We start from the raw sequence: 23,859 nt of genomic DNA, 5'->3' as shown, positions 1-23,859 counted from the left end.
TTCAAAAATGTTAGCGAGCAGCATTTGGTGCTGAGTGTTCAGGTTACAAAACTTAATAATTATGAGTAAGGTCACTCAAACTGTGCCTAAATGAGTGACAACTTTGCAGCAGCCAACCCTCCCTCGATCTGGAATATTTCCATAATTCCAGGGACTGCAGAGGTGACATTTAACATTTTTATATGAGCTGCTTAGATCAGGATAGACCATGACATGCTGGGCTCTGTAGTCTCCAGGATCTTTGCACTTACTTATTATTGATAAGACATCCATAATGCCATAATTGTGTTCAGTAATAAGAGTTAGCCACAACACTCCTTCTCTTTTCCACCTCTTATAGTTTTATGGGGGTGTGAAAGTGTGTGTGTGTAGCATTTCCATAGTATATGAATGTGAGTCTAAATTTGTGTGTATGTGTGTGTGTGTGTGTAGCATTTCCATAGTATATGAATGTGAGTCTAAATTTGGACTATTTTGGTATAAGAACTGGATGGGATGCCAGGGCTCTATTTTCCTTTTTCTTAAGGGATGGAATTCTGCTGAACAAGTCAGACCGCTGTGTGACTACAGGTTATTTGTGGTCTTGAAAGCCTCTCCTCATTTGTAGAATATAGATTATGTTAAATGTTTTGATAAAATACTCCAGTTTAAAACAGGCTCCTGAGAACATAACAGCTGTATGTCTGGCAAGAACATTTATGGACTATGGCACCTAGTACCAGTGTCATATGTCTCAGTTGCATGTTGCCAACATAGTGTATGCCCGTGGTCACCAACCAGTAGATCGCGATCTACTGGTAGATCTCAGGGGCTCTAAGAGTAGCTCTTGAGCCCTCTCTGAACTGCGCACCTGCACAGTACATTTACATTAGATTTCCTCATGTAATGTAGGCGGGGCTTCAAGGAAGGGGCGGGGCAGTAGATCTTTGCCTGTTCTGAGACTTAAAAAGTGATCTTGGGTGTAAAAAGGTTGGAGACCACTGGTGTATGCCATGAGGTCCCTGTTGTACTTGCCTTCAAACATCATCACTGATGATGATGTTTGTCCCTTTGGGTTGTCAATTCTCATGATTTTTTTTCCCCGAGTGACAGAATTTTAGCTGGGTCTGGTGCAAGTCATGCAATGAGAAGGTCCAGGTCTCTAGCCACGAGTGGCTACCATAACCTGCCCCACTTGCCTGCCTGCTGAACAACTGTTGGCACAGCCCTCCGGGACCCCCTTTCACCAACTCAAACCCATTTGGGCAGAGGGAGAGCTAAAGAGCCCAGCAGTTCAGGGAAGCTCTAGTAAATTCTAATAAGTAGCATGCAGAGGATGGTACCCATACACTCCCCTCTCCTGCAGCATCAATATTAGGAAGGGGCAGAGGAGCCTCAGGAGCCAACACTCCCCAATTTGGAGGGAGGACCCCGCAACATTACAGTCCACTTGAAGGCAGGAAAAGAGGAGTGAAACAGTCCCAGGATAGGGTGTGGTGAACAGGGGTGGGTAGGGTGTGGTGAGCAACTGCTGGACAGATTAGATGTGGAGGCTGAGCCAGAAATAACTGCTGGGCAGGATGGGCGGCCGCGGGAGTGAGCGCTCCTAGAGGGTCACGGTAATCTTACATTTGGGCGGGCTGGGAGGTCCCCAGCGGGAGCATAACCCCGATAGCGACCATCGCACAAAACCCAAACGAGCCTCATTTCGTTGGGGAAGGGAGGGCTACGGGGCCTGACAGCGACTCTGGATCTCTGCGTGGCCGCGGCGCCTGCAGCAATGACCCGTCCGTGCGCGGGACGAGGCGCAGCAGCAGCGGAGGGCACCGCGCCCTGCCCAGCCGGGCTCTGCACCGCCACGCGCGCCCAGCCCCGTCAGCGGCGCCCGCCCCGTGACCCCGCGTGCCAGCCAGCCGGGGCTCTCTGTTCCAAGCGCCGGCCAGAGCCGTGGCTACCAGCAGCCAATAGGCGAGCGGGATACGCAGCGCCCCCGCCAATCGCGAGCGCTCTTCTTCCGGTGTGGCACTCGGCAGCTGTTCCCTGCCTTGTCCGCGCCCCCTGTAGCCGTGGCTGCCGCTCGGAGCGCTCTGGCAGCCTGGCCCTGAGACCCAGTCACTGAGGATGAGTCCCCGCGTCGCGCCGCGCGCCTCCCGCCCCGTCCGTCCGAGCCCTTTCATCTAGCGACTGGTGAGCCGCGGTGTCCGTGGGGCGGGGGGCAGAGGCGCGAGGCGAGCGGGCCGCGAAAGCGCCAGTCGCTGCCTGGGGGACGGACGGAGACAGGCGCAGGGCGGGCGCAGGGCGGGGGAAGAGACCAGCGACCAGGCTGGCGACACGTCAGTGCGACCTCTCCCCTGGCTCTAGGACCCGGACTCGTGCCCCTCCCTGCCTGGCACCGACCATTTGAAACGCCTTCCAGCGACCACAGGAGGGGGCGGGTCTGGGCAGCTGTCCCTACCCGGACAGCCTTGAAAGCCTTCTCGCTTGCATGGGCTCTCGCGTTATTTATTCTAGACCTTTTGGCAAAGGGCCTCCAAGCTGGCTTCGGACTCCGTGTACGGAAACATTCTTGGAGAAGTACCAAAATGATGTGACTTTTTAACAGAGTTCAAAGAACTGGTGACCTTTCCGGGTTGTCTCCATGCTCCCGGGTCTTTTCTTTATTTTGGTCACTTCCTCTTTCCACTGAGATTGGCATAGTTGCCTGTCTTGATACAAATCGCCCACCTTTCAGATAAGGCTTTTCAGATAAAAGTTTCCTAACAATGGATGTTTGACAGTGTGTGTAACGAATGTTTTTATGATATTCATACTTTAAGTTGTCAGTCCATCAAATAATTTTAAATTCAGTGAAACACTGAAAAAGTATTGTTGGTTCACCAGAATATATTATATGCATTGACACACAGAGTTAACGGAAGGATCCAGCTTATGTTCCCAGTAGGAATGTGAAGGACTAGTCGACTATCCGATAAGCATTTAGTCGTCTCCCCCTCCCCCCCAACTTGCTGCCTCTGTCAGATAGCGGCAGCAAGGGGCAGAGGAAGAAGAGGATACTTCAAAGTGGTAGTGCTTCATGGAGCCTGTGGTAAGCTGCTCTGTGTGGCACTATCTCTTTGAATGCCGCAGGGAGCCTGGGGTCAGGCTCCTCCCCACATTTCAAAGCGGCAGCGCTGCATGGAGCCCAGGATCAGATGGGGACTCACCATCTGACCCTGGATGGGCCTACTTTTGCCATTGAAGTGTAGCAACAGGGCTTTGCTACATTTCAAAGGCAGAGGCAAAAATGCAGCAACTATTTGATTAGTCAGTTACCCTATACTTAACATCCTTAGTCAGTTACCCTATACTTAACATCCTTAGATCCCTGTAAATGAGGGGAGGGGGAACAGTTATAGTATTTGAGTAGGTTCATGCCTGTATTTGTTTGAATATGCTAGAAGCCTGAATAGTTTTGACTATTTTCAAATTTACCCCATATAACATTCCTTGTTATATTTAAAAGGCTTCAGCATCTGTAGAATCATAGAATCATAGGACTGGAAGGGACCTCGAGAGGTCATCGAGTCCAGCCCCCCGCCCTCAAGGCAGGACCAAGCTCCACCTACACCATCCCTGACAGATGTCTATCTAACCTGTTCTTAAATATCTCCAGAGAGGGAGATTCCACCACCTCCCTTGGCAATTTATTCCAATATTTGACCACCCTGACAGTTAGGAATTTTTTCCTAATGTCCAATCTAAACCTCCCCTGCTGCACTTTAAGCCCATTATTCCTTGTCCTGTCCTCAGAAACCAAGAGGAACAAATTTTCTCCTTCCTCCTTGTGACACCCTTTTAGATATTTGAAAACCGCTATCATGTCCCCTCTTAATCTTCTTTTTTCCAAACTAAACAAGCCCAGTTCATGAAGCCTGGCTTCATAGGTCATGTTCTCTAGACCTTTAATCATTTTTGTTGCTCTTCTCTCTACCTTTTCCAATTTCTCCACATCTTTCTTGAAATGTGGCGCCCAGAACTGGACACAGTACTCCAGCTGAGGCCTAACTAGTGCAGAGTAGAGCGGCAGAATGACTTCACGAGTTTTGCTTACAACGCACCTGTTGATACAACCTAGAATCATATTTGCTTTTTTTGCAGCAGCATCACACTGTTGACTCCTATTCAACTTGACCCCTAGATCCCTTTCCGCCATGCTCCTTCCTAGACAGTCGTTTCCCATCTTGTATGTATGGAACTGATTGTTCCTTCCTAAGTAGAGCACTTTGCATTTCTCTTTATTAAACTTCATCCTGTTTACCTCTGACCATTTCTCTAACTTGCTAAGGTCATTTTGAATTATGTCCCTATCCTCCAAAGAAGTTGCAACCCCACCCAGTTTGGTATCATCTGCAAACTTAATAAGCATACTCTCTATCCCAATATCTACATGATTGATGAAGATATTGAACAGTACGGGTCCCAAAACAGACCCTTGAGGAACTCCACTTGTTATCCCTTTCCAGCAGGATTTAGCACCGTTAACAACTCTCTGACTAAGGTTATCCAGCCAATTATGCACCCACCTTATCGTGGCCCTATCTAAGTTATATTTGCCTAGTTTATCAATAAGAATATCATGCGAGACCGTATCAAATGCCTTACTAAAGTCTAGGTATATGACATCCACCGCTTCTCCCTTATCCACAAGGCTCGTTATCCTATCAAAGAAAGCTATCAGATTAGTTTGGCATGACTTGTTCTTCACAAACCCATGCTGGCTATTCCCTATCACTTTAGGTAGTTCATTACGTCTGACAAATGGATTCAATTTGTGTAAAATGGAGTCATTTCATGATACTTTGGTAAAAACCAATTAATTGTCCATTTTTATGTTTTATTTTGTTATGAGTTAAGTGCAGACTTTTCTCATTACGGTATTCATTAACAGAAATGAGATAAACAGCTAGACTAATGAACATTGAACAAGTGAGCTAGAGCTGCTGGGATTCCTTCCTTCTCCCTCCCTTCTGCAGCAGTAAAGACAAACAAAAAGTTATGAGAAATTAGTTGCAGTGTTTTATCCTGGTGTTTGTTTATGTGTTTGGGCTGTGATTTAGTTGTGTGAGTTTTTTGAGTTGGAACATCACTAAATCATGATAAAAATGTAGCACTTTAATTTAAGGAAATGCATGTGATTTTTGTGTGTGTCTGTTGATGACTGTTCACTTACAAATGGACTCTTTAACTTTCACCCCCAGATTTGGTGTCATTCTTAGAGGCAATTTTGATAGCTACATTTCTAATGTTCACATTACTTGATATTAGAGTTGTAAGAGAGTAGTTGATTAAATGACTACTTGTATTCCCCTCCACCCCCCGCTGCCTCTATGTCAGAGACCGCAAGGGAAGGAAGCAAGAGCCTCCCCTTAAAACCCTGTTACCTGGAGCACTGTCTCTACTCTCCACCCCCAATCAGAGGCAGTGGGGGTAGGGGAGGCTTCGTGTGCAGCAGCCCCTGCCTTCAGGGGTTCCAGCAGGGACCTGTGACCCAGCAGAAATGGGCTGCTATGGCTTGCACTGGGACCAAACCCCACTGAGGCTCTGCAATTTAAAGGCAGCAGGAGCTGGGCAGTCTGGCCTCCCCCGCCCTCTCCTTCCATGGCTCTTACTATGTTTTAAATTGCAGAGCCACGGCAGGGTTTGGTCCCTGACCTGGTGCGAGCAGGGACTGAGGTGGGCTGTCTGCCCTCTCAGCTCCTAAATTTAGTAGGAGCCTGGTGGTCAGGCAGCCCAACTCAATCTCTGCTCACGCCAGGTCAGGGACCAAATCCTACTGTGGCTCTGCAATTTAAAACATAGTAGGAGCTGGGGAGCAGGCTGCCCAGCTCCTACTGCCTTTTAAATTGCAGAGCTGCAGTGAGGTTTGGTCCCAGCTTGTGAGCTGGAACAGAGTGGGGCTGCCTTCCCCTATCGAGTAGTCAATAGAATTTTTATCGACTATTCAGTTACTAAAATAACCTCAATTTAACATCTGTACTTGTTCTAAATGGTTTTTCAGACAACACCACCCTAAAGAAACCAACAGGACAAGGTTTCTGTATGATGAAGCAGTTTTGATGTCTTCCATATTATAGTAGTATGATTGACTATTTTAAAGATTATGTAAACATATCTTAATTTTAAAAATGGGCTAAACCTTACGACCTTTACTTTGGATCAGAGGATATCAAATAAATATTTATTTAACATTATAATTATTCCAGTGAATAATTCTACTTTGGAAAAAAATCATAATTATACTAGAAATAATAAAAAAAAGTTTAGAGAACTCAAATCTAGCTAAATGAAATAATAGAAGTTTAGAAGTCTAAGACACTTCAACAAAGAGCAAATTGTCAATAGTCTAGACTCAGAAAGAATGAGATTTAGGTCTGGGTATTGGTCCCTTGTTCCTTAGGTTGATAGGGATTTGGAACATTGCAGAAGCAGCGTGTCATTTATTAAGGAGAAGAGCAACATGCTGCTGTTCCTTTCCTTGGGTCTAGATGATCTGCCTCTATAGCTCTCCCAGTGTATGCCAAAATAAGAGAGACACATTTAACTGCAGAATAATTAAATGTCAAAATGAATGTACATAATACATGTTTCATTAGTATCTAGCCCAAGGTGTAATGATCTTACTCTTTAGTGTACTAACTCTGGTTTCTCTTCAGATCGCATACATCTTTCGCCTTTTATTTCTGATGTTTTACAAGTTATGACAGGTGCGATCTTTATCCAAATTGTTTCAACATTTTGTTCCCTCTCTAAAGTTAAATTATAAATAGGGGTGTAAGCGACTAATCAACTAGTTGACCTTCTGATAAGCAAAAGCTTATCGCAGGGCTACTCAATTTTGGAAGCCCCAGGGGCCACAGTGATACTGCACATACTGAGGGCTGCAACTTTGTGTGGTTGCATATACATGCAAATATATATATGCAAATATGTTATTTCACACTGATGGGCATGAATACAAAGATTAAGACAAGACTACAGAACATGCAGGCCCCACGTAAGTCAGTTCTCTTGATATTAATAAAATCAGTATTTACCTGATTTCCACCCATATGACAGCACTTTTAATGAGCAATGACAATCCAGGCATTTAACTACTAAAATACATATCAACAGAAGACCATTATATTGCTCGCCATTGTGGAGCGTGTTCCAAGTGGAGACCATGTTCAAAGGATCCCACCCATGAGCTGCAAGTTGAGCCCTGCATAAACCCAAACCACACCACAGGCCGTGAACAAATGGGCTGCGGGCCGCATGTGGCCCATGGGCTGCGTGTTGAGTAGCCCTGCTTATCAGATAGTTGACACACTAGTCGACTAGTTGCTGCGCCCCTCCTCCCCCGCTGCCTCTATCACAAAGAGGCAGCAAGGGGGGGAAGAGGAGAGTGTGCTGGGGGAGTGACTTAAAAGCCGGTTCCCCCCGGCTCCAGTTCCGTGGGAGGGGGCGGGGCGCAGTGGCGGCATTCTAACTTTGAAATGTACAAGAGTCCCCGCTGGGCTTCTTGTACGTTTCAAAGCAGAAGTGCTGCATGGAGCCTGGGGTTAGCAGGGAGTCCCCGCATTGCTTCCTTCTTGAAATGTACAAGAGCCACCACTGGGACTCTTGTGCGTTTCAAAGCAGAAGCGCTGACCCTAGGCTCTATGCGGCATTTCAATATTTGAAAGGTACATTTCAAAGGCAGAATGTGCTAGTCCTTACTGACTAATTAATTAATCGAATAGTTGATGGGATTTCCATCAACTATTTGATTTATCAAATTTAACGTCCCTAATTATAAAGAGTATCTATTTCACCAATAGAAGTTGGTCAATTTAAATATGTTACTTCACCCGCTTTGTGTCTCTAATATTCTGGGACTAACAGAATTGTAACAGTACTGTAAACAGAGCTTCAAACCAGGGATGTTAAATTTTGTTTAATCAGCTAATTGAGTAGTCAATGGAATTTCCATTGACTGCTCAATCAGTTGATAAGAGGGGAAACTGCAGAGCCGCAGCAGGGTTAGCTCCCGGCCCTGGGAGCTAACTCCGCTGTGGCTTTGCCTTTGAAATGTAGGGACAGCTGCCTGGCTCTTACTACATTTAAAAGGCAGAGTCATAGTGAGGAACTGGGCACGATCCAGTGCCAGAAGCTATGTCTCTGCTTTAAAAGCATTTAAAAGATAGAGGCGCAGCAGGGGACTGGGCGCAAACTGGGATAGTGGATTCCCAGCTCATGCCCAGTACCCTGCTGCTCCTCACCCCTCCCCCTACTCCCCCCAGTGGAGACAGTATTGGGGGGAACTGGCTTTTAAGCTCATTCTTCACCAGCACTGGCTCCTGCGTATGCTTATCGAGTAGTCGACTACTTGACTATCCACTTACATCCTACTAAAAACCTTATTTTTCTGTTAAAAATCTTAGTGCATTCCTTGAAATATTGTTTAAAATGTTTCATATATGTACCATGTGTCTTGCTAGGTGCTCCACAGATTATAAATATTACTACCGTATATTGTGTATAACATAAAACAGGATTTGAAATACTTGAAGCTGCTACTACAAGAACTAAGTTATCTAGCTAATCGATCTTTCTTTCTCTCTCATTTTAAACATAATGTGTTTCACTATGTTATTTAAGCACTTATTAATTAGGGTGAAAAAATACTCCCAAAACCATTTCCCTGCATTTAAAGAGAATAAAAGTTTGGTGGTGTTTGTAATATTGTCAATCACTTTTCTGATTAATACACTAATTATTTATAATTAGGGCCTTCCAAATTAATGACTATGAAATATGGTCTCCCCCTGTGAAATCTGCTTTTCTGTGTGCTTTTAGCCTAAACTATACGGATATAATGGGGAAGGCTAACATTGCCCAATTAGGACCTTGACCCGAAAGGGAGTTGCGGGATATGGGTGGGTGGGTATTGCATTATTCCCACCCATATTTCTCTGCTATCTTGAAAGCTGGGCTGCTGCAGGAAGCTGTCTGTTGGCCATGTGCCCAGCTCTAAAGGCAGCACCAAGCTAGCAGCAGCACGTAAGTAAGGGTGGCAATATCATACTGTGCAGTCTTTATTTCTGTACTACTACCTTCAGAGCTGGGATCCTGGCCAGCAGCCACTGCTCTCCAGCTGCCCAACTCTGAAGACTCCACGACTGTCAAAAGAAATAAGGATAAAAGTACACTCAATCCCCCTTACTATAGCCTTGTGACTACCCCACAACTCCTTTTTCCATCAAGATCCCTACAACTGCAAAACTGTAACATTTTAGATTCAAATAGCCGAAATCATAACATTTACAACTTTTAAAATCCTATGACAGTGAAATTGATCAAAATGGACCTTGAATTTGGAAGGGCCCTAACTGTTACAGACTTCCACTTTTCATGGTTTAGTTATGTTTTCTTGCTTCACTTCTCAGACTAAATGATCACAGTGGTTCTTTCTCAGCCTGGAATCTCTGAATATCCGATGTAGAATTGAATTTGTGTCCATCTTGGGTCTGGCACATGTCAGTAGAATGTCAATCTTGTGTAGAGAATAGAACATTGTAAACTGGATAGACATTTCTTTTGATTTATGAAATATTTCTGAATTTTACTGTAAAATAGAGCAGAGTGAATAATTCATAGTGAATAACTTTCTAAAAATTTACTCAAGCAGTTTATTTTTCTTAAAATGACTTGCTATTTGAAATTTTTTAGCGAATACTCTTTGCACAAGTTTGAGTACATTAGTTTATTCCAAAATATTTGCTATTGTAGGAATTTCTTAACTTTGGGCATGTGTCATGTGAATTGTTTGGATTAATAATGTTTGTTTAGAATCATATTTCTGCTGCAAGTCACATTTGAGCTCAGAATTCATTTTCTGCAAATATTCTTTAACAATTGATTTCTGCGAACACTTCTGTCAGTGTCACGTTGGAGAGATAGAAGCCCTAGGACTGGGAATCAGGATAGCTGTTAGGGATGTTAAATATCGTGTAATTGAATAATTGTGTAACCACATGAAATTTTAGTGGTTACATTACTGTTCAGTAGTCCGAGCCGACAGTCAGCGTGTATCAGAGGCAGCAGTGCAGGTTGGCAGGCAGGAGCTAGTCCATGAGGGGAGCCAGTTTTTAAAACTCCTGCCTGCCACCCCTGTCTGCAGGGGGCCCAAGTGCCCCGTGGATAGAAGCTATGCTGGCAATCCATTAAGCAGCCTCTCCTGCTCCCCTCGGTCGGGGTGTGTGTGTGTGTGTGTGTGTGTACGTGTACATACCCGTGGGGGCAGACTTTTAAGCACTGGCTCCTGCCTGCCCACCCACCCCACCTGCTCTCTATCAAAGGCAGCAGCACAGCGGTGGGAGGGAGCAGGTGGCTCCACGGGATCCGATGCCCGTAGGGACTGGTTTAAAAGCCAGTTCCTCAGGGGCACTGGCTGCTGTCTCACCTCCCCCCACATTGCTGCCTCTGATACAGAGTCAGCAAGAGGAGGGGGAATGTGTGTAGTTGACAGGATTAACCCATAAGCCCAGGCTTATTGGTTGGTTAATTGTGTAGTCAACTAGATGTTCACATCCCTAATTTCTGTGTCCTATTTCTGCCTCTTCCGCAGTTTTCCTGTGTTGACTTTGGGCAAAAGATTTAACCTGTTTTTCCTTTCTGCAAAGTGGTAATATTACTTTCCTACCTAACAAAGTTATGGGCAGCTAAGTTCATTAATGTTTTTGGGACATGCAGAACAGTGATGAGTGCTATAACTTATGAGGTGCCAAAGCATCTGTGTTTACATTTTTCATATTTGAGATAATGTTCACAGGATTCATTGATATATTTATCCAATGAAAACTTTGTACTGGTCCTTTTGGATATACCATTCATGCTTCTAGGAGAATTTTATACCGAGGTTTCATAAGCTGAAAAGTTGTAAATCCTATATGCAGAGAGTCAAATACTACTAACAGGGTGACAAACATGAAAATGAGGGAGTTGTGCATGTGTAACCAAGAGTGATATCTGGTTCAGAATATGTTTGTGCTGAAGAAGGCTGTTGTCTGAAAGTTTGTGTATGTTGTTGGGGGTTTTTTTGTTTAGCTTGAATAATAGTTCAAATTCAGATAGAAATATTAAAACTGTTCAGAGTGGTGTATGTACGTCACTGACTATTTTAATTATGTACTTATTTTGAATGTTGGGGAAGGTTGGTTTTGAATGCTGGTTGTTTGTACCTCATTTACTATGTGATCTATTATTGAAGAACAAACAAGAATTAAGAATCTTTTTTAATCTCACTGGTCAGATGCCTGGCAACACATCATTAGTATCTTGAAACTGAATTTTTTCCTTACCCAAATAACTTTTTTTTCTCTGTGAAAAGAAATTTTTTTAAAGTATTTTTTTTGCTACCCCCCCCCTCCCCAATAGCCACCTTCCCCATCCCCTACACATTTAAAGAATTACAAGTATTTTGTAGGTATGTTAGCATATAGTCGGTTTAATTAACTGATAAACCTGGACTCATCAATTAATCCTGGGCTCAAAGCATACCTCCCCTCTTGCTGCCTCTGTATTAGAGAAAGCAAGTGGGGGTGGGTGGGGCGGTGGGAACCGGCTTTTAAGATGGCTCCCCCCCCAAGCACTGGCTTCCATCTGCTCCCTTGCATGTAAATGTGTAACTGCAAAAAATTCAGCAGTTCTATGTTTACAATTATAAACATTTGTTAATATCCCTAGTTTTGTGTGTGTGTGTGTGTGTGTGTGTGTGTGATGGCCCAGTTTACCAACATTTTACTGTCCCTTTAATCTACAAATTATTTAAATCATTTGAATAATCAAAGGGACTATTGGGTAATTTGGTCACCTGGAGTCAGTGTGGGGGTGTGAATGAGAAGTTTCATATTTTTACAGGACTTATGGGGGCTTTTCCAATGTATGGAAACATCAATGCAACAGACATAAAAATTGGGCCTATCAAAGTTCAGTGTTTCTCATATCTAATAAAAAGCCCCTAAAAATATGGTCTTGGGGTAGAAGTCTATTGAATGTTGTGTAATTCTTATTTGTCTCTTTTCCCCTCTTATTCCTTTTCTTGCAGGTCTCTTTTGCAATCATGGAGATTTAGAAGAATTAGATCGTGTGGAGGGGGAGCCCCCCTCCCCGCTCCTTTGTTTCTTGGAATTTTCTATGGACAATAACATTTTTTTGTTGTATAAAATGGAGAAATAAGACTCCACAGTATACATTTATACTTATAAATATTATATTTTTTATTAAGTGCCAAACGTAACTGCATAAAGATTTCGATGGCTGCTATATAAAATTTAATTTAAGTATTAGGAGTAATGAATTTCCTGTGGCACTGTATTGTGTCATAAAAAGGGAGTGCCTTAGCATTCATACTGGTTGCTCCTCTTAATGAGGGAGCAGTTTGAGAAAGGGGAGAATGAATTCTATCCTTCCTGACTGCACTCTGAAGTGTCATTCTCTGCAACATGCTTTGGATATTATTTCTGTAGTTACCAGAGGAAGTGAAGGCCAGATCAAGGCCTTTCTCTCCTCTTACTGCTACAATGCAGCAACCTTAAAGGATACCTTTGGTAGGAATGTCCTTCATCTTGCTTCATCTTGTGGTAAGAAAGGTGTTCTAGATTGGCTGGCAGAGGCCAAAGGAGTGGATTTATTGGCAAAAGACAAGGAGTCTGGATGGACAGCTTTGCACAGAGGCATCTTTTATGGACATATTGACTGTGTTTGGTCATTGCTGAAGGTCAGTATCTGACTATGTAATGCATACTATTTTTTTAAATGTGTTTAGGGTGTGTCATGCATGAACTTGTAAAGAAAGTCCTGTATTCAAAATTTCACTCAAGGTGTGACTTTCAAACGGATTGAGCTAAACTAGTACAAAACTCTTTGAGTTAAGGATGTTAGATATTGTTTATTTTAGTAGTCATGTAGCTGCAACAATTTTTAGCAATTACACAGTTACTAAAATGCTCCCCCTTGGGGTGGGACTGGCAGCCAGAGACAGCAGCGTGGAGTGTCAGGCGGAGCTGATCTGCGAGGAGAGCTGGTTTTAAAAATTGGCTCACCATGCAGACCGGCTCCCACCTGCTGTCCTGTGCTGCTGCCTCTTTATGAGAGGCCGAGCGTGGGGTGGCAGCAGCCTTGTTTGTGCGGGAGATGGGCGGGGGGGGGAAGCTCCCTGTGGACTGTCTGCTCCGTCATCACACGGCGTCTGATAGAGATGTGTAGTTGTTCGGATTAACCGATAAACCCAGGCTTATCGATTAATTGTTTGAATGACCATAAACTAATATCCCTACTTTTGTGTACGCTACTTAATTCAGTTTAAAACTGAATTGCATTGATTTTTAATGTAACTTGATTCCTTATGTCCAATAACAATTAAGCCAATTTTGAAGTTAAATCTGTGCAGTTTAAAATATAGACAGGATCTCAAGTGCTTATCTTGTAAGTGACTCTACATGAGCTGACCCTTACCTCTGTGCAGGATCCTGTTGAAGTCAATGGGCTGCACGGAGTTTCTGGGCTTAGATTTGGTACTATATTTAATTTTTTTAAAATGTGTTCCAAAAATACGAACAGAAATGTTTTCCTGACACTAAAAAAAATAGTTAAATGGAAATATTTCTTAAGAAATCAGGTATCTACTGCTCATTTCTTTTAACATTTTATTAGTAGTACACGAAAGTGAAATTGATTAGAAGGTGATTGTCATGTTGGGCTTTAGTTCTGCCCCACTTGTCTCTTTAGCCAATTTCTTACCAGATAGAGGTCAGGGAATTCTCCCTTTCTTATTTGAGGTATTACACTGGTTGATCATTGCTAGTATTATCTGCTTTCAATAGGCAGACTAACAAAAATGGATGTATCTCCAACAGTTTTAATTTTAGAAGCTTTGATGGTACTAAAATGCTTATTTTACCTGCCACTTTGCTTTCATTCCAACCATTCTTTCCTTGAAAATGTTCCAAGTAGTTGTTTTTCAGCCCTTTCTAATGATTTGTTATCTTTAGTGTGTCTGTGATTCTGGAGAACTTTAAAACTTTTTCAGTAGAAATGGTGTCCCATATTTGTTCACTCCAAACTGCTCTGTGTGCGTGTGTGTTGGTTTTTTTGGGGATCTGGTTGTGTGACTTGCTTCTCTTTGTCCCTAGGTACTGTGTAGCTAAATAAGCTGCACTAAAATATATATAGACTTCTTCTGTTAACATTGTGTTTGGAACTGCTTCCAGGGCTAAATTGAACTTTTTTGGGGACCAAATCATGTTTGATTAGTCCAGAAAATATTTTAATAATTCATCCAAAGGTGAAATCTGTCAGTCTTTGAGAGTGCAGCCTCTACAGGAAGGAACAAAAGACCCCAAAAGTGCAGACTGACCTCTGAAAGATTCTTTTAGTTCGTAGTCCAGATTACTGTGCATATTCAGAAACATAGCAAACACAAATGGTGTTACATAGCCCCCATTTTAATCATGAAAATGACTTTATCAGCTATCCTTTAAATAAAGAATAATAACCAGTAGCTTGTGTTGAATCTTCAACCATTGTATTCTTTCCTGTTTCTTCTTCCCAACACATCCTCCTATTAGCATACCAACATTCATGGAGAAAATATTCTAATTAACAGATAAACATACAGTATTTGTAAATTATTACAGAACAACTCCACTTCTGTCACACCCACTTGCTACCCTTGGTGAAGATGCCCAAATGTAATAGTAGTATCTAACTCTTGTATAGCACTTTATCATCTCTAGCTCTAAAAGCACAGTGGGGACTCCCATTTGCATGTTTTTCAACTGTGGGAGTCATTGCCACATCACTGTATGTAGAATAGTAGTTATTGTTGAAGCTTGTCCCGTTGAGCTTTTTTGTAGACTTACTTTGAAATAGTTAGTCCATTTCACTTGTCCCTGATTATTATTTACTGAGTTTAATCCATCTTTAGAATGTTATGGTTCTGGAATGCAAAGGATTTATTTGCTTAGCAAATGTAGCATTGCAGTGAGATCACCTAAGACTATTTGTCATATTCATTTCTTTGCTAGCTGTGAAATGTTGGGATGATAGTAATACTCATACCAGATGGTTTCCCCCCCTCTTCTTTCAGCATGGGGCTAGTTTATACATGCAAGATAAAGAAGGTTTATCTGCCTTGGACCTTGTGATGAAGGATAGACCAGCCTATGTAGTATTCAAGAAAACAGGTAGGACATCACATTTAATACAGAGATTCCTACAAGATGGTTATCTCTATCAACTTACAAATGTTTGTGCATGTGTAGACAATACCCTCTGTTACTGTACTAATGGTGTAGTACTTAGAGAAGATAGAAGCAGCATGGTTAGGTGGTAGAAGCACAGAACCCTGGAAAACCCTTGGTGGCTGGGCAGCTCTGATCAAGAAACCCTTGGGATGGCTGGGCAGCTCTGACCAGGAAACCCCTGGTGGCAGCGGGGCCTGGCAGTGGTGTGGGATCTCTGGCTGAGAAACCCTGGCAGCGAGGCCGGGCGGCAGCTGAGGAGTCCCGGCTCCCCACAGGGGAATCCCCAGTGGCTGGCCCTGGCCAGGGAACCCTGGGAAACCCCCAGTGACAATGGGGCTGGGCCTCAGCAGCCGGTGAGCAGCTGGGTGGCCCTGGGGTCAGGCAACCCCAAGGAACCCCTGGAGGTAGTGGGGCTGGCAGCGGCTGAATGGGGCTGACAGTGTCTGGCCATCCCTAGATTGGGAATCGCTGGGAACTCCCAGGGACAGCAGGGCAGGGAGCCTTGCCTGGGCCAGCATTATCGAAGCAGTGGCAGGGCAAGGAGCCCCAGCGTTGAGAGCTCCAGGGAGAGGAGCTGGCATCAAGGCAACCAGCAGGGGAGCATTGATCTCCCCTAGGTTGGAATGGCTCAGGTCCTGAGGGAGGTCCAACCTGTATTATATAGAAGTCATATGATCTGCTAATTTCAGTATATCAGAACTTTAAGATACTGTTAAGTTTAAAATCTTTGAATGTACTTTCCCATCAGTGTTACTAATATATTTGAATTATTATAATCTAATTTTCAACATGTAACCTGCTTTTTCCTATTTATGGTCCACTCGTGCTTTCCCCCATTTCAGTCAGTTTGGGCAAATAAACAGAGTTATCAGTTTCCTTTTCTAATCTATTAAATTACTGATTGCTGTAATATTTCATTACACAAATATATCTTAGGTTTTTTTGGAAAAAGGAAAAAATATATATGCAACCTAAATTCTGGGCTGATGTTGCCTTGTCTTCTATTTTATTAAACAAAATTTCATCATTCTATTTTGGTATTTAAGTGACTTTAAAATATAAGTGATTACAATCATGCTTTGCACCTATAGATAAAATATAAACTCATTGTTGCATCTGTACTTATTTGACTTTCTTATCTGTTTGTCAAAAGGAAGTAAGTTTAAATTCACTTTCTAGTACCAGGGTATTTACAGCTGAAAGGGTACTCTATTTTCACAGCTCTAAATTATATAACTTTGACCAAAAGTGTCTTGAGTTGCAAGTTTTTGTTCTTAGCCAATAATATAAATTAACTGTGTGGAAGACAAAATTTGCATATCAGTAACTGCAATTTTGTATTGCAGACTTTACATATAAATAGGTCTTAAAGATGAAAGTGTGCCTCCCTTGCAGAGACAGTGCTGGGGGGAACCAGCTTTTAAGCCGCTCCCCAGCACTGGCTTCTGCTTCCTTCTTCCTACCCCCCTCTCCCTTCTCTGATAGAGGCAGCAAATGGGGGAAGAGACTAGTCACATCACTAATCAGATAGTTGACTAGTCACTTACATGATGTGACAGTCCTAGGGATGTATAGTGTTTAGTTCATATTTATATTTCAGATGGAATTAGGTTAATACACAGATGTGGTAGATATTGAAGATGGAATTTGTCCTTTGAATTTTAGATAGGGGTAAACAGTGAGGTGGCAAAGTTTACAGACCATACAAAACTGCTCAAGGTAGTTAAGACCAAAGCAGACTCTGAAGAACTTCAAAAAGATCTCACCAAACTAAGTGACTGGGCAACAAAATGGCAAATGAAATTTATTGTGAAAAATTTGAAGTAATGCACATCGGGGGAAAAATAACCCCAACTATACATATAATATGATATGGGCTAATTTAGCTACAACTAATCAGGAAAGAGATCTTGGAGTCATTGTGGATAGTTCTATGACGACATCCACACTGTGTACATTGGCAGTCAAAAAAGCAAACAGGATGTTAGGAATCATTAAAAAAGGGATAGAGAGTAAGACGGAGAATATCTTATTGCCCTTATATAAATCTATAGTATGCCCACGTTTTGAATACTGCATACAGATGTGGTCTTATCTCAAAAAAGATAGCGGCATTAGAAAAGGTTCAGAGAAGGGCAACTAAAATGATTAGGAGTTTGGAAAGGGTCCCATATGAGGAGAGACTGGGAATTTTCAGCTTGGAAAAGAGGAGACTAAGGGGGGATATGATAGAGGTATATAAAATCATGAGTGGTGTGGAGAAAGTGAATAAGGAAAAGTTATTTATTTGTTCCCATAATATAAGAACTAGGGGCCACCAAATGAAACTAATGGGCAGCAGGTTTAAAACAAATAAAAGGAAGTTCTTCTTCACACAGCACATAGTCGGTCTGTGGAATTCCTTGCCTGAGGAGGTTGTGAAGGCTAGGACTATAACAGGCTTTGAAAGAGAACTAGATAAATTCATGGAGGTTAAGTCCATAAATGGCTATTAGCCAGTATGGGTAAGGAATGGTGTCCCTAGCCTTTGTTTGTCAGAGGGTGTAGATGGATGGCAGGAGAGAGATTGCTTGATCATTACCTGTTGAATTCGCTCCTTGTAGAACACCTGGCATTGGCCACTGTCCGCAGACAGGGTACTAGGCTTGATGGACCTTTGGTCTGACCCAGTATGGCCGTTCTTATGTTCTAGATCCCACAGATGTCTACACTTGGGGAAACAACATAAATTTTACCTTGGGTCATGGTGGTCAACAGAGCAAGCATCATCCTGAATTGGTGGATTTGTTTCCTAGAAATGGAGTCTATATTAAACAGGTATTTTGAACATTTTTACCTTAAAAAAACCCCAAAGATTAAAAAGTTGTATACCATTGTGTAATTGTTTTGTCCACAGAGAAATAATGTATATATTGGAACTGATTTTGCTGTTTCTCATGTAACAGTCCTATTTTAGTCATTGAGACTGCTACTGGGTATAAGTCCTCCTGGATTACTTTTCCTTCAGTACACAGATCAGGGCTCCCAATTCTTCTTGAAAGTATAGATACCGTAATGATGATGTAAAATGCTGGATTGACTTTTGATTTCAAAGCTATAATACATTCCTAGCTTTTGTTACAAAATATAGTTTCTGTTTAAAACATGATGTTAAACAATTCGGTGCAGGAGCATGTTATTGCTGTAGTTTCCTGTTCCATGTAGCTATTTCTTAAATTGTGACTGCATATATTTTTTTCAGGTGGTGCTTTGTAAATTTCATGCGGTGTTCCTTTCCCAGAAAGGACAGATTTACACTTGTGGACATGGTCAAGGAGGACGCTTGGGTCATGGTGATGAACAAACATGCCTGGTATCTTTAAAGATATATTTTAGCACAAAAATTCTGTTTTTAAATATGCAGTCCCAAGTGCACTACAGAGTTCTAATATTTTAATCAGTTGTGGGTTATTTTTAACAATGATCATCTTTGTTCAGGAATTATTACAAAAGAAGAATTGATAGTTAAAATGGATTTTATTGAAAATGATCAGTACTTGCTTTTTTTATTCGAGTAATAGTTTCATGATGCAAATCACAAAGAAAAAAATTAGAATTCAATTTGGTGCTGTGTGTGTCAGTCTCCATGAAGACTTCAGGGCTGTGTACTGATCACCAATAGTACATATTTATTTACATGAAATGACATGATTATAACATTTTCTGAGAAACCTGAATGGAACAGTTTGAGAAGTTGCAAGTGTGTATGTGTACTTATGTATATATTAGTGTTGTGTGCTTAAAGTCATTAGCCAAAATTTGGAATAACTATATAATTTATAAATGGTAAAGGCTTAAATGACCAGTTTTAGGTCCCATACCAATGCCATCTTTGATCACTTCACCTATATTCTGTAAATTCCACACATTTAAAAAAAATTGATTTAAAAAAAGATCCTTCCATTTATAACACCAAGCTTCTTTAGTACTATGAATCCAATTTACAGATGTCTGATGGAAAGTCCTGAAGGCCTTGATATTATGGAGGTTGATACTAGCATAGAGAAACTTTATGTATCTAATTGATTTTTAACAAAATATTGTTTGTATGGTTTTTCTTCCCCCACTTGAAAATTCACTAAAATAGCATTTTTAATCAGAGCTAGAGGCAAGTGGCTTTTGGAAAGCTGGATTTCTCCTCTTTTCTTGTGGGATTGAGAGAGATTGGATCTCAAGCCCATTTTGTACTACCGTAACTTTGAAAAAAATTATTTAGGAGAAAGAAGGGAAAGAAGGAACTTCAAAAACGCACATACATACCACTAATTGTTGCTGTTGAAAAGCGCTCAGCTTTTTTGGAATTTTATATTTTGTTCATGAGTAGATAGTAGATTATCTGTTTTTAAGGTACATGGAGAGAAGATTAATGTGACAAAATACTTTTACCATGTGATGAGGTGTTGAGCATTAAATAACATAGGAAACAATAATTACACAATTCTATACTTTACAATTAATTTTCTTTTGCATTTGTTTTTGGCATTTTTTGTGTGTGAGTTGCTAATAGACTGTCTGCATGGTGTTTTAAAATATTATCTCTTTGTACAGAAATAAGAATTCTAATGTTTTCAACACTTTGTCAATCTGTACTAGATTCCAAGACTTGTGGAAGGTCTAATTGGCCATCAGTGTTCCCAGGTAGCAGCAGCTAAGGATCATACTGTTATTTTAACAGAAGAAGGGTTAGTTTACACCTTTGGCCTCAATACTTACCATCAGTTGGGTATTCTTCCTCCTCCTACAAACTGCAGTGTTCCCAGACAGGTAATAACTGTCTTCCTAATACCTCAACCTTTTCTCACTGAGAGTGAAATGTTAAGATGATGCTCTCTTACAGAATGCTAGGACACTTGTACTTAAACAGAGTAAAGCTTTCCAATAGCCGCTTTTTAGACAACTTGTATTTTTCCTCAATTTTCTTACCTATGTACTGAACTCTTAATCCTGCTTAGTTCTGGGATCTGTTGGTAGCCCAAGGTGGTATTGCTCTGAGTCTAAGAAGGTGTGTGTGGGGGGGGGGGCGGAATAAGTTAACTTACTGGTTTTTCTAGTTTCTCTTCGTTTGTGGTAGGATAGGGTCTCACTTAACTAACTTCTGAAATGAACCCTCCTTTTTTTTTTAATGCCAAATCTTCAGTGAAACGGATGCAACCATTAAGAGTTTAATTGGTATAGATTTTTATTGACAAATAAGTTGATTTATGCACATCAAACTTATTTGTTTGGGATTTGATACTGCTATGAAAATCTTTGACTTTCATATGTAGGTTCAGGCAAAAAATCTGAAAGGTAGAACGGTGATTGGAGTGGCTGCAGGAAGATTCCATACAGTTTTATGGACTAGAGAAGCAGTATATACCATGGGATTAAATGGTGGCCAGCTAGGTAAGAATGTTTTCTTAGCTTTTTCTTTGAGTAACATTTTTAAAACACAATTTTTATTTGGCTATCTGCTGAATGAGAAAAGAAGCTTAATTTATATTGTCTTAGAACTAGCCATGTTAGTCTGTAACTTTAAAAACAACCACCAGTCCTGTGGCACCTTAGAGACTAAGAAATATATTATATCCTGAGCTTTTACAGGTAAAACCCACTTCATCAGATAAGTTGTCATCCCTTTGCTTTAGCCCCTCCGCGGCTTTGCAAAGCCTCAGGGGAAGCCGGCAGCGGGACAGCCCAGGCGTGCCTGGGCTGCCCCGTTGCCCGAGCCCCTCCGCGGCTTTGCTCCACGTCTTCCTGGTCTGCAGATCAGGGAGACGCGGAGCAGCTTTTCTCGCGAGGTCCCGCAGTCCGTGTCCTCCGGGGCGAGAAAAGCCCCATTCATAACTGCAGATCTGACATAAGTCGGATCCGCGTAAGTTGGGGACTGCCTGTATCCAGCTTTCATTTCTCTGTAAAATACTATTGGGAATTCGCTCAATTTTTTACTCCTTATTAACTTTAAAAGCAAGATATATATCTGAATATGCATTATGGGGGTTGGGTTTGTTTGCTATTTTTGCTAAGTCCTTACTATGGTTGGCTTCCCTGATCTGTCACCCTTAGGACCTGAGTGGTCTTGGATGAGAGATTTTTCTGGATTCCCCCCCCCCCCCCCCCCCCCCCCGTTGCTGGTGTCCTCTGCCCTGGTTCCCCCCTACCCTGGCTTCCTGGTTCCCTCCCCTGCAGCCCAGCTGAGCTGTGCGTCAAGCTTCCCAGCTCTCCCGTGCTCACCTCCCCTTGTCCCCTGCAGACCTGGCTGGGCTGCGTGCCACCACCCCTGCATAATGCCAGGCTCCTGGCTCCCATCCCAGCCCCTGCAGTGCACTGGGGCTCTCTGATCCTTCCAGACCACAGATGTTGCCAGACCAGAGAGTTTTGGTTTATAAGAGCACAACGGTAGAATTGTGTGTTGTTTTTTGTTTCCTGAATAAATCTTCATCTGAGTTAAGATAACTAATTTAAAATACCATACAGCAGTGAACTTCATTTATAGTTAAGGGGACAGTGTGAGATGAAATTTTTTTGACATTTTATAACCTCAGACTGATATTGGTGTTTAGACTGAGTTTTTCTTTCTTCACATGTACATCTGTGCAGATTGAAATGTTTTAAAGCTAATCCTGGTGTTTTGTGTTGACCCCAGGAGGCTTAGGCAATGCTCTAGAAATTGCTTTCTTTTTTCTCTCATATGTAGGAGCAAGGCAACAGTGGGTAAAACTTGTTTATTACAGTTGGGGAATATGAATAACCTTTATTGAAAAACGAATAGCCATTAATACGAAATATTTAAAAAATAACTCCTGTTCTTTTATTTAAATTTAAGTTCATAGTATTATCATGCTATTTCATGCTAAAGTAATTATTTATAAGTATTTAACTTAGACATTAATATAAATACTGACAAACTTGCATAGGTTTTTATAATTTTTTTTAACATTTTAAATGTTAAATCTATTTAAATATTTTTTAACAATGATTACTTAAGGGACTGTGTCTGTGTCTCTCTCTCTCTAGTATTTTCAAATCTTGATAAGTTGAATCTGGAGCCTTTTAAGCGTTCTTTAGAAGGGGTTTTGGGCTCTAAAATGTTCTCCACACAGTATGGTTTGCCAGAGTCTGGATTGTTTTACCTACTAGGCTTGCTCACAAAATCCACTTTTTGTTCTTGAGTATTTGCGGAAGAAGTGAGCTACAGAGATGTGGAGGAAGTGGGATGAAATATTAATGAGTACTTCAAGTGCAAGGAATATTGTGACTATTACTAACATAAGGATAGTCAAATTACTAATAATGTGGAAGACTTTTTTATTGATAAAAATGTTGTTTGAAAATAAGCGCTCAGAGTTCTAGGTAGACTTTGCAAAAAGTCAAAAATAAAAATTCATTTAATAAGCTCATATAACATTCAATAGGTATCTTCATCAGAGTGACTGCCATCAATAGTATGCTTTAATTTACCGTGGTCCCCAACCCGGTGCCCGCGGGTGCCATGGTGCCCGCCGGGTCCTTTACATGCGCCCGCGGAGCAATCTGGGCTGGCCCCGCCCCTGGGAGTGCGGTAGGTGCCAGCCCCGGGCGCATGGCTGGCCCCAGCCCCGGGTGCGCCGCGCGTGCTGGTGCTGACCCTGACCCTGGCCCTGGCCCCGGCCCCCGCACATGCCCTTGCCGGCCCTGGCGCTGGCCTCGCCCCCGCCCCTGGGGGCGCCGCGCGTGCCCTTGCCGGCCCTGGCATTGGCATTGGCCTTGGCCCCGGCCCCGGCCCCGGCCTCGCCCCCGGGGGTGCCGCACTAGACCCAGCCCCGGCGGCGCCGCGTGGAACCTGGGCAGCCCCTGCCCGGGATCGCAGCACATGCCGGTGCTGACCTTGGGCGTGCGGCGCATGCTTGGCCCCGCCCTCAGTCACGTGGCCTGTGAGCGGCCCCGCCCCCATACGCACAGCGCGTGAGCGGCCCCGCCCCCAGGCGCCCGGCAGCCCCAAAACGTTGGGGACCACTGCTTTACTATATCATTTGAAGTTTAGTAATTGACTTTTAGTAAATTCTAAAAATATTTTTCTTAAAAAGTAGGAAACAGGATTCAGACAATCCAGCTACTTCCCCTTAATTGCTCACCTATCCACTCAAAACAAGTCAACAAAATAAACAAGCCTGACCTGCAGCTAGGTACAAGAGCCTTTTCAATCAGGTCGATATTGTGTTATACAGGCAGTCCCCGAGTTACGCGGATCCCACTTACGTCGGATCCGCAGTTACGAACGGGGTTTTTCTCACCTCGGAGGACGGGAGCGGCGGGATGGCCAGATGCGCTGCGGTCCCGCCGCCCGCATCCTCCGGGGTGAGAAAAGCTGCTCCGCGTCTCCCTGGTCTGCTGGGGGGTGCTCCCTGGTCTGTCTGGGCTGTCCCGCTGCCCACGTGCTCCACGGCTTTGCTCAGCGTCTCCCTGGTCTGTTGGAGACCAGCGGAACAAAGCCTCGGAGGACGCCGGCAGCGGGATAGCTGCAGCACGTTTGGGCTGTCCCGCTGCCCGCGTGCTCCGCGGCTTTGCTCCCCGTCTC

At 42.8% G+C, this 23,859-nt stretch overlaps 1 protein-coding gene across 4 annotated transcripts in view; it reads left to right on the top strand.

Moving 5' to 3' along the window:
- The first annotated feature begins 1,991 nt into the window (after positions 1 to 1,991).
- Positions 1,992 to 23,859, top strand: part of IBTK (inhibitor of Bruton tyrosine kinase) — a 116,881-nt gene continuing 95,013 nt past the window's right edge. For 3 of the 4 annotated variants that reach the window (XR_012902586.2, XM_075923811.2, XM_006115894.5), the window contains exons 1-7: positions 1,992 to 2,166; positions 12,086 to 12,757; positions 15,128 to 15,224; positions 17,977 to 18,101; positions 18,526 to 18,636; positions 19,917 to 20,087; positions 20,591 to 20,708. Coding sequence is in view for 3 of the 4 variants with exons in the window: in XM_075923811.2 (XP_075779926.2) it covers positions 12,434 to 12,757; positions 15,128 to 15,224; positions 17,977 to 18,101; positions 18,526 to 18,636; positions 19,917 to 20,087; positions 20,591 to 20,708 (946 nt within the window). In the remaining variant the exon portion in view is untranslated. The remainder of the gene's footprint in view (positions 2,167 to 12,085; positions 12,758 to 15,127; positions 15,225 to 17,976; positions 18,102 to 18,525; positions 18,637 to 19,916; positions 20,088 to 20,590; positions 20,709 to 23,859) is intronic. The other variant, XM_006115893.5, reaches the window with a different exon arrangement.

This window comes from Pelodiscus sinensis, chromosome 3, assembly GCF_052426305.1.
Source record: "Pelodiscus sinensis isolate ZL-2025 chromosome 3, ASM5242630v1, whole genome shotgun sequence".
NCBI lineage: Eukaryota > Metazoa > Chordata > Testudines > Trionychidae > Pelodiscus > Pelodiscus sinensis.
This window is presented reverse-complemented; position numbering and strand designations above follow the sequence as displayed.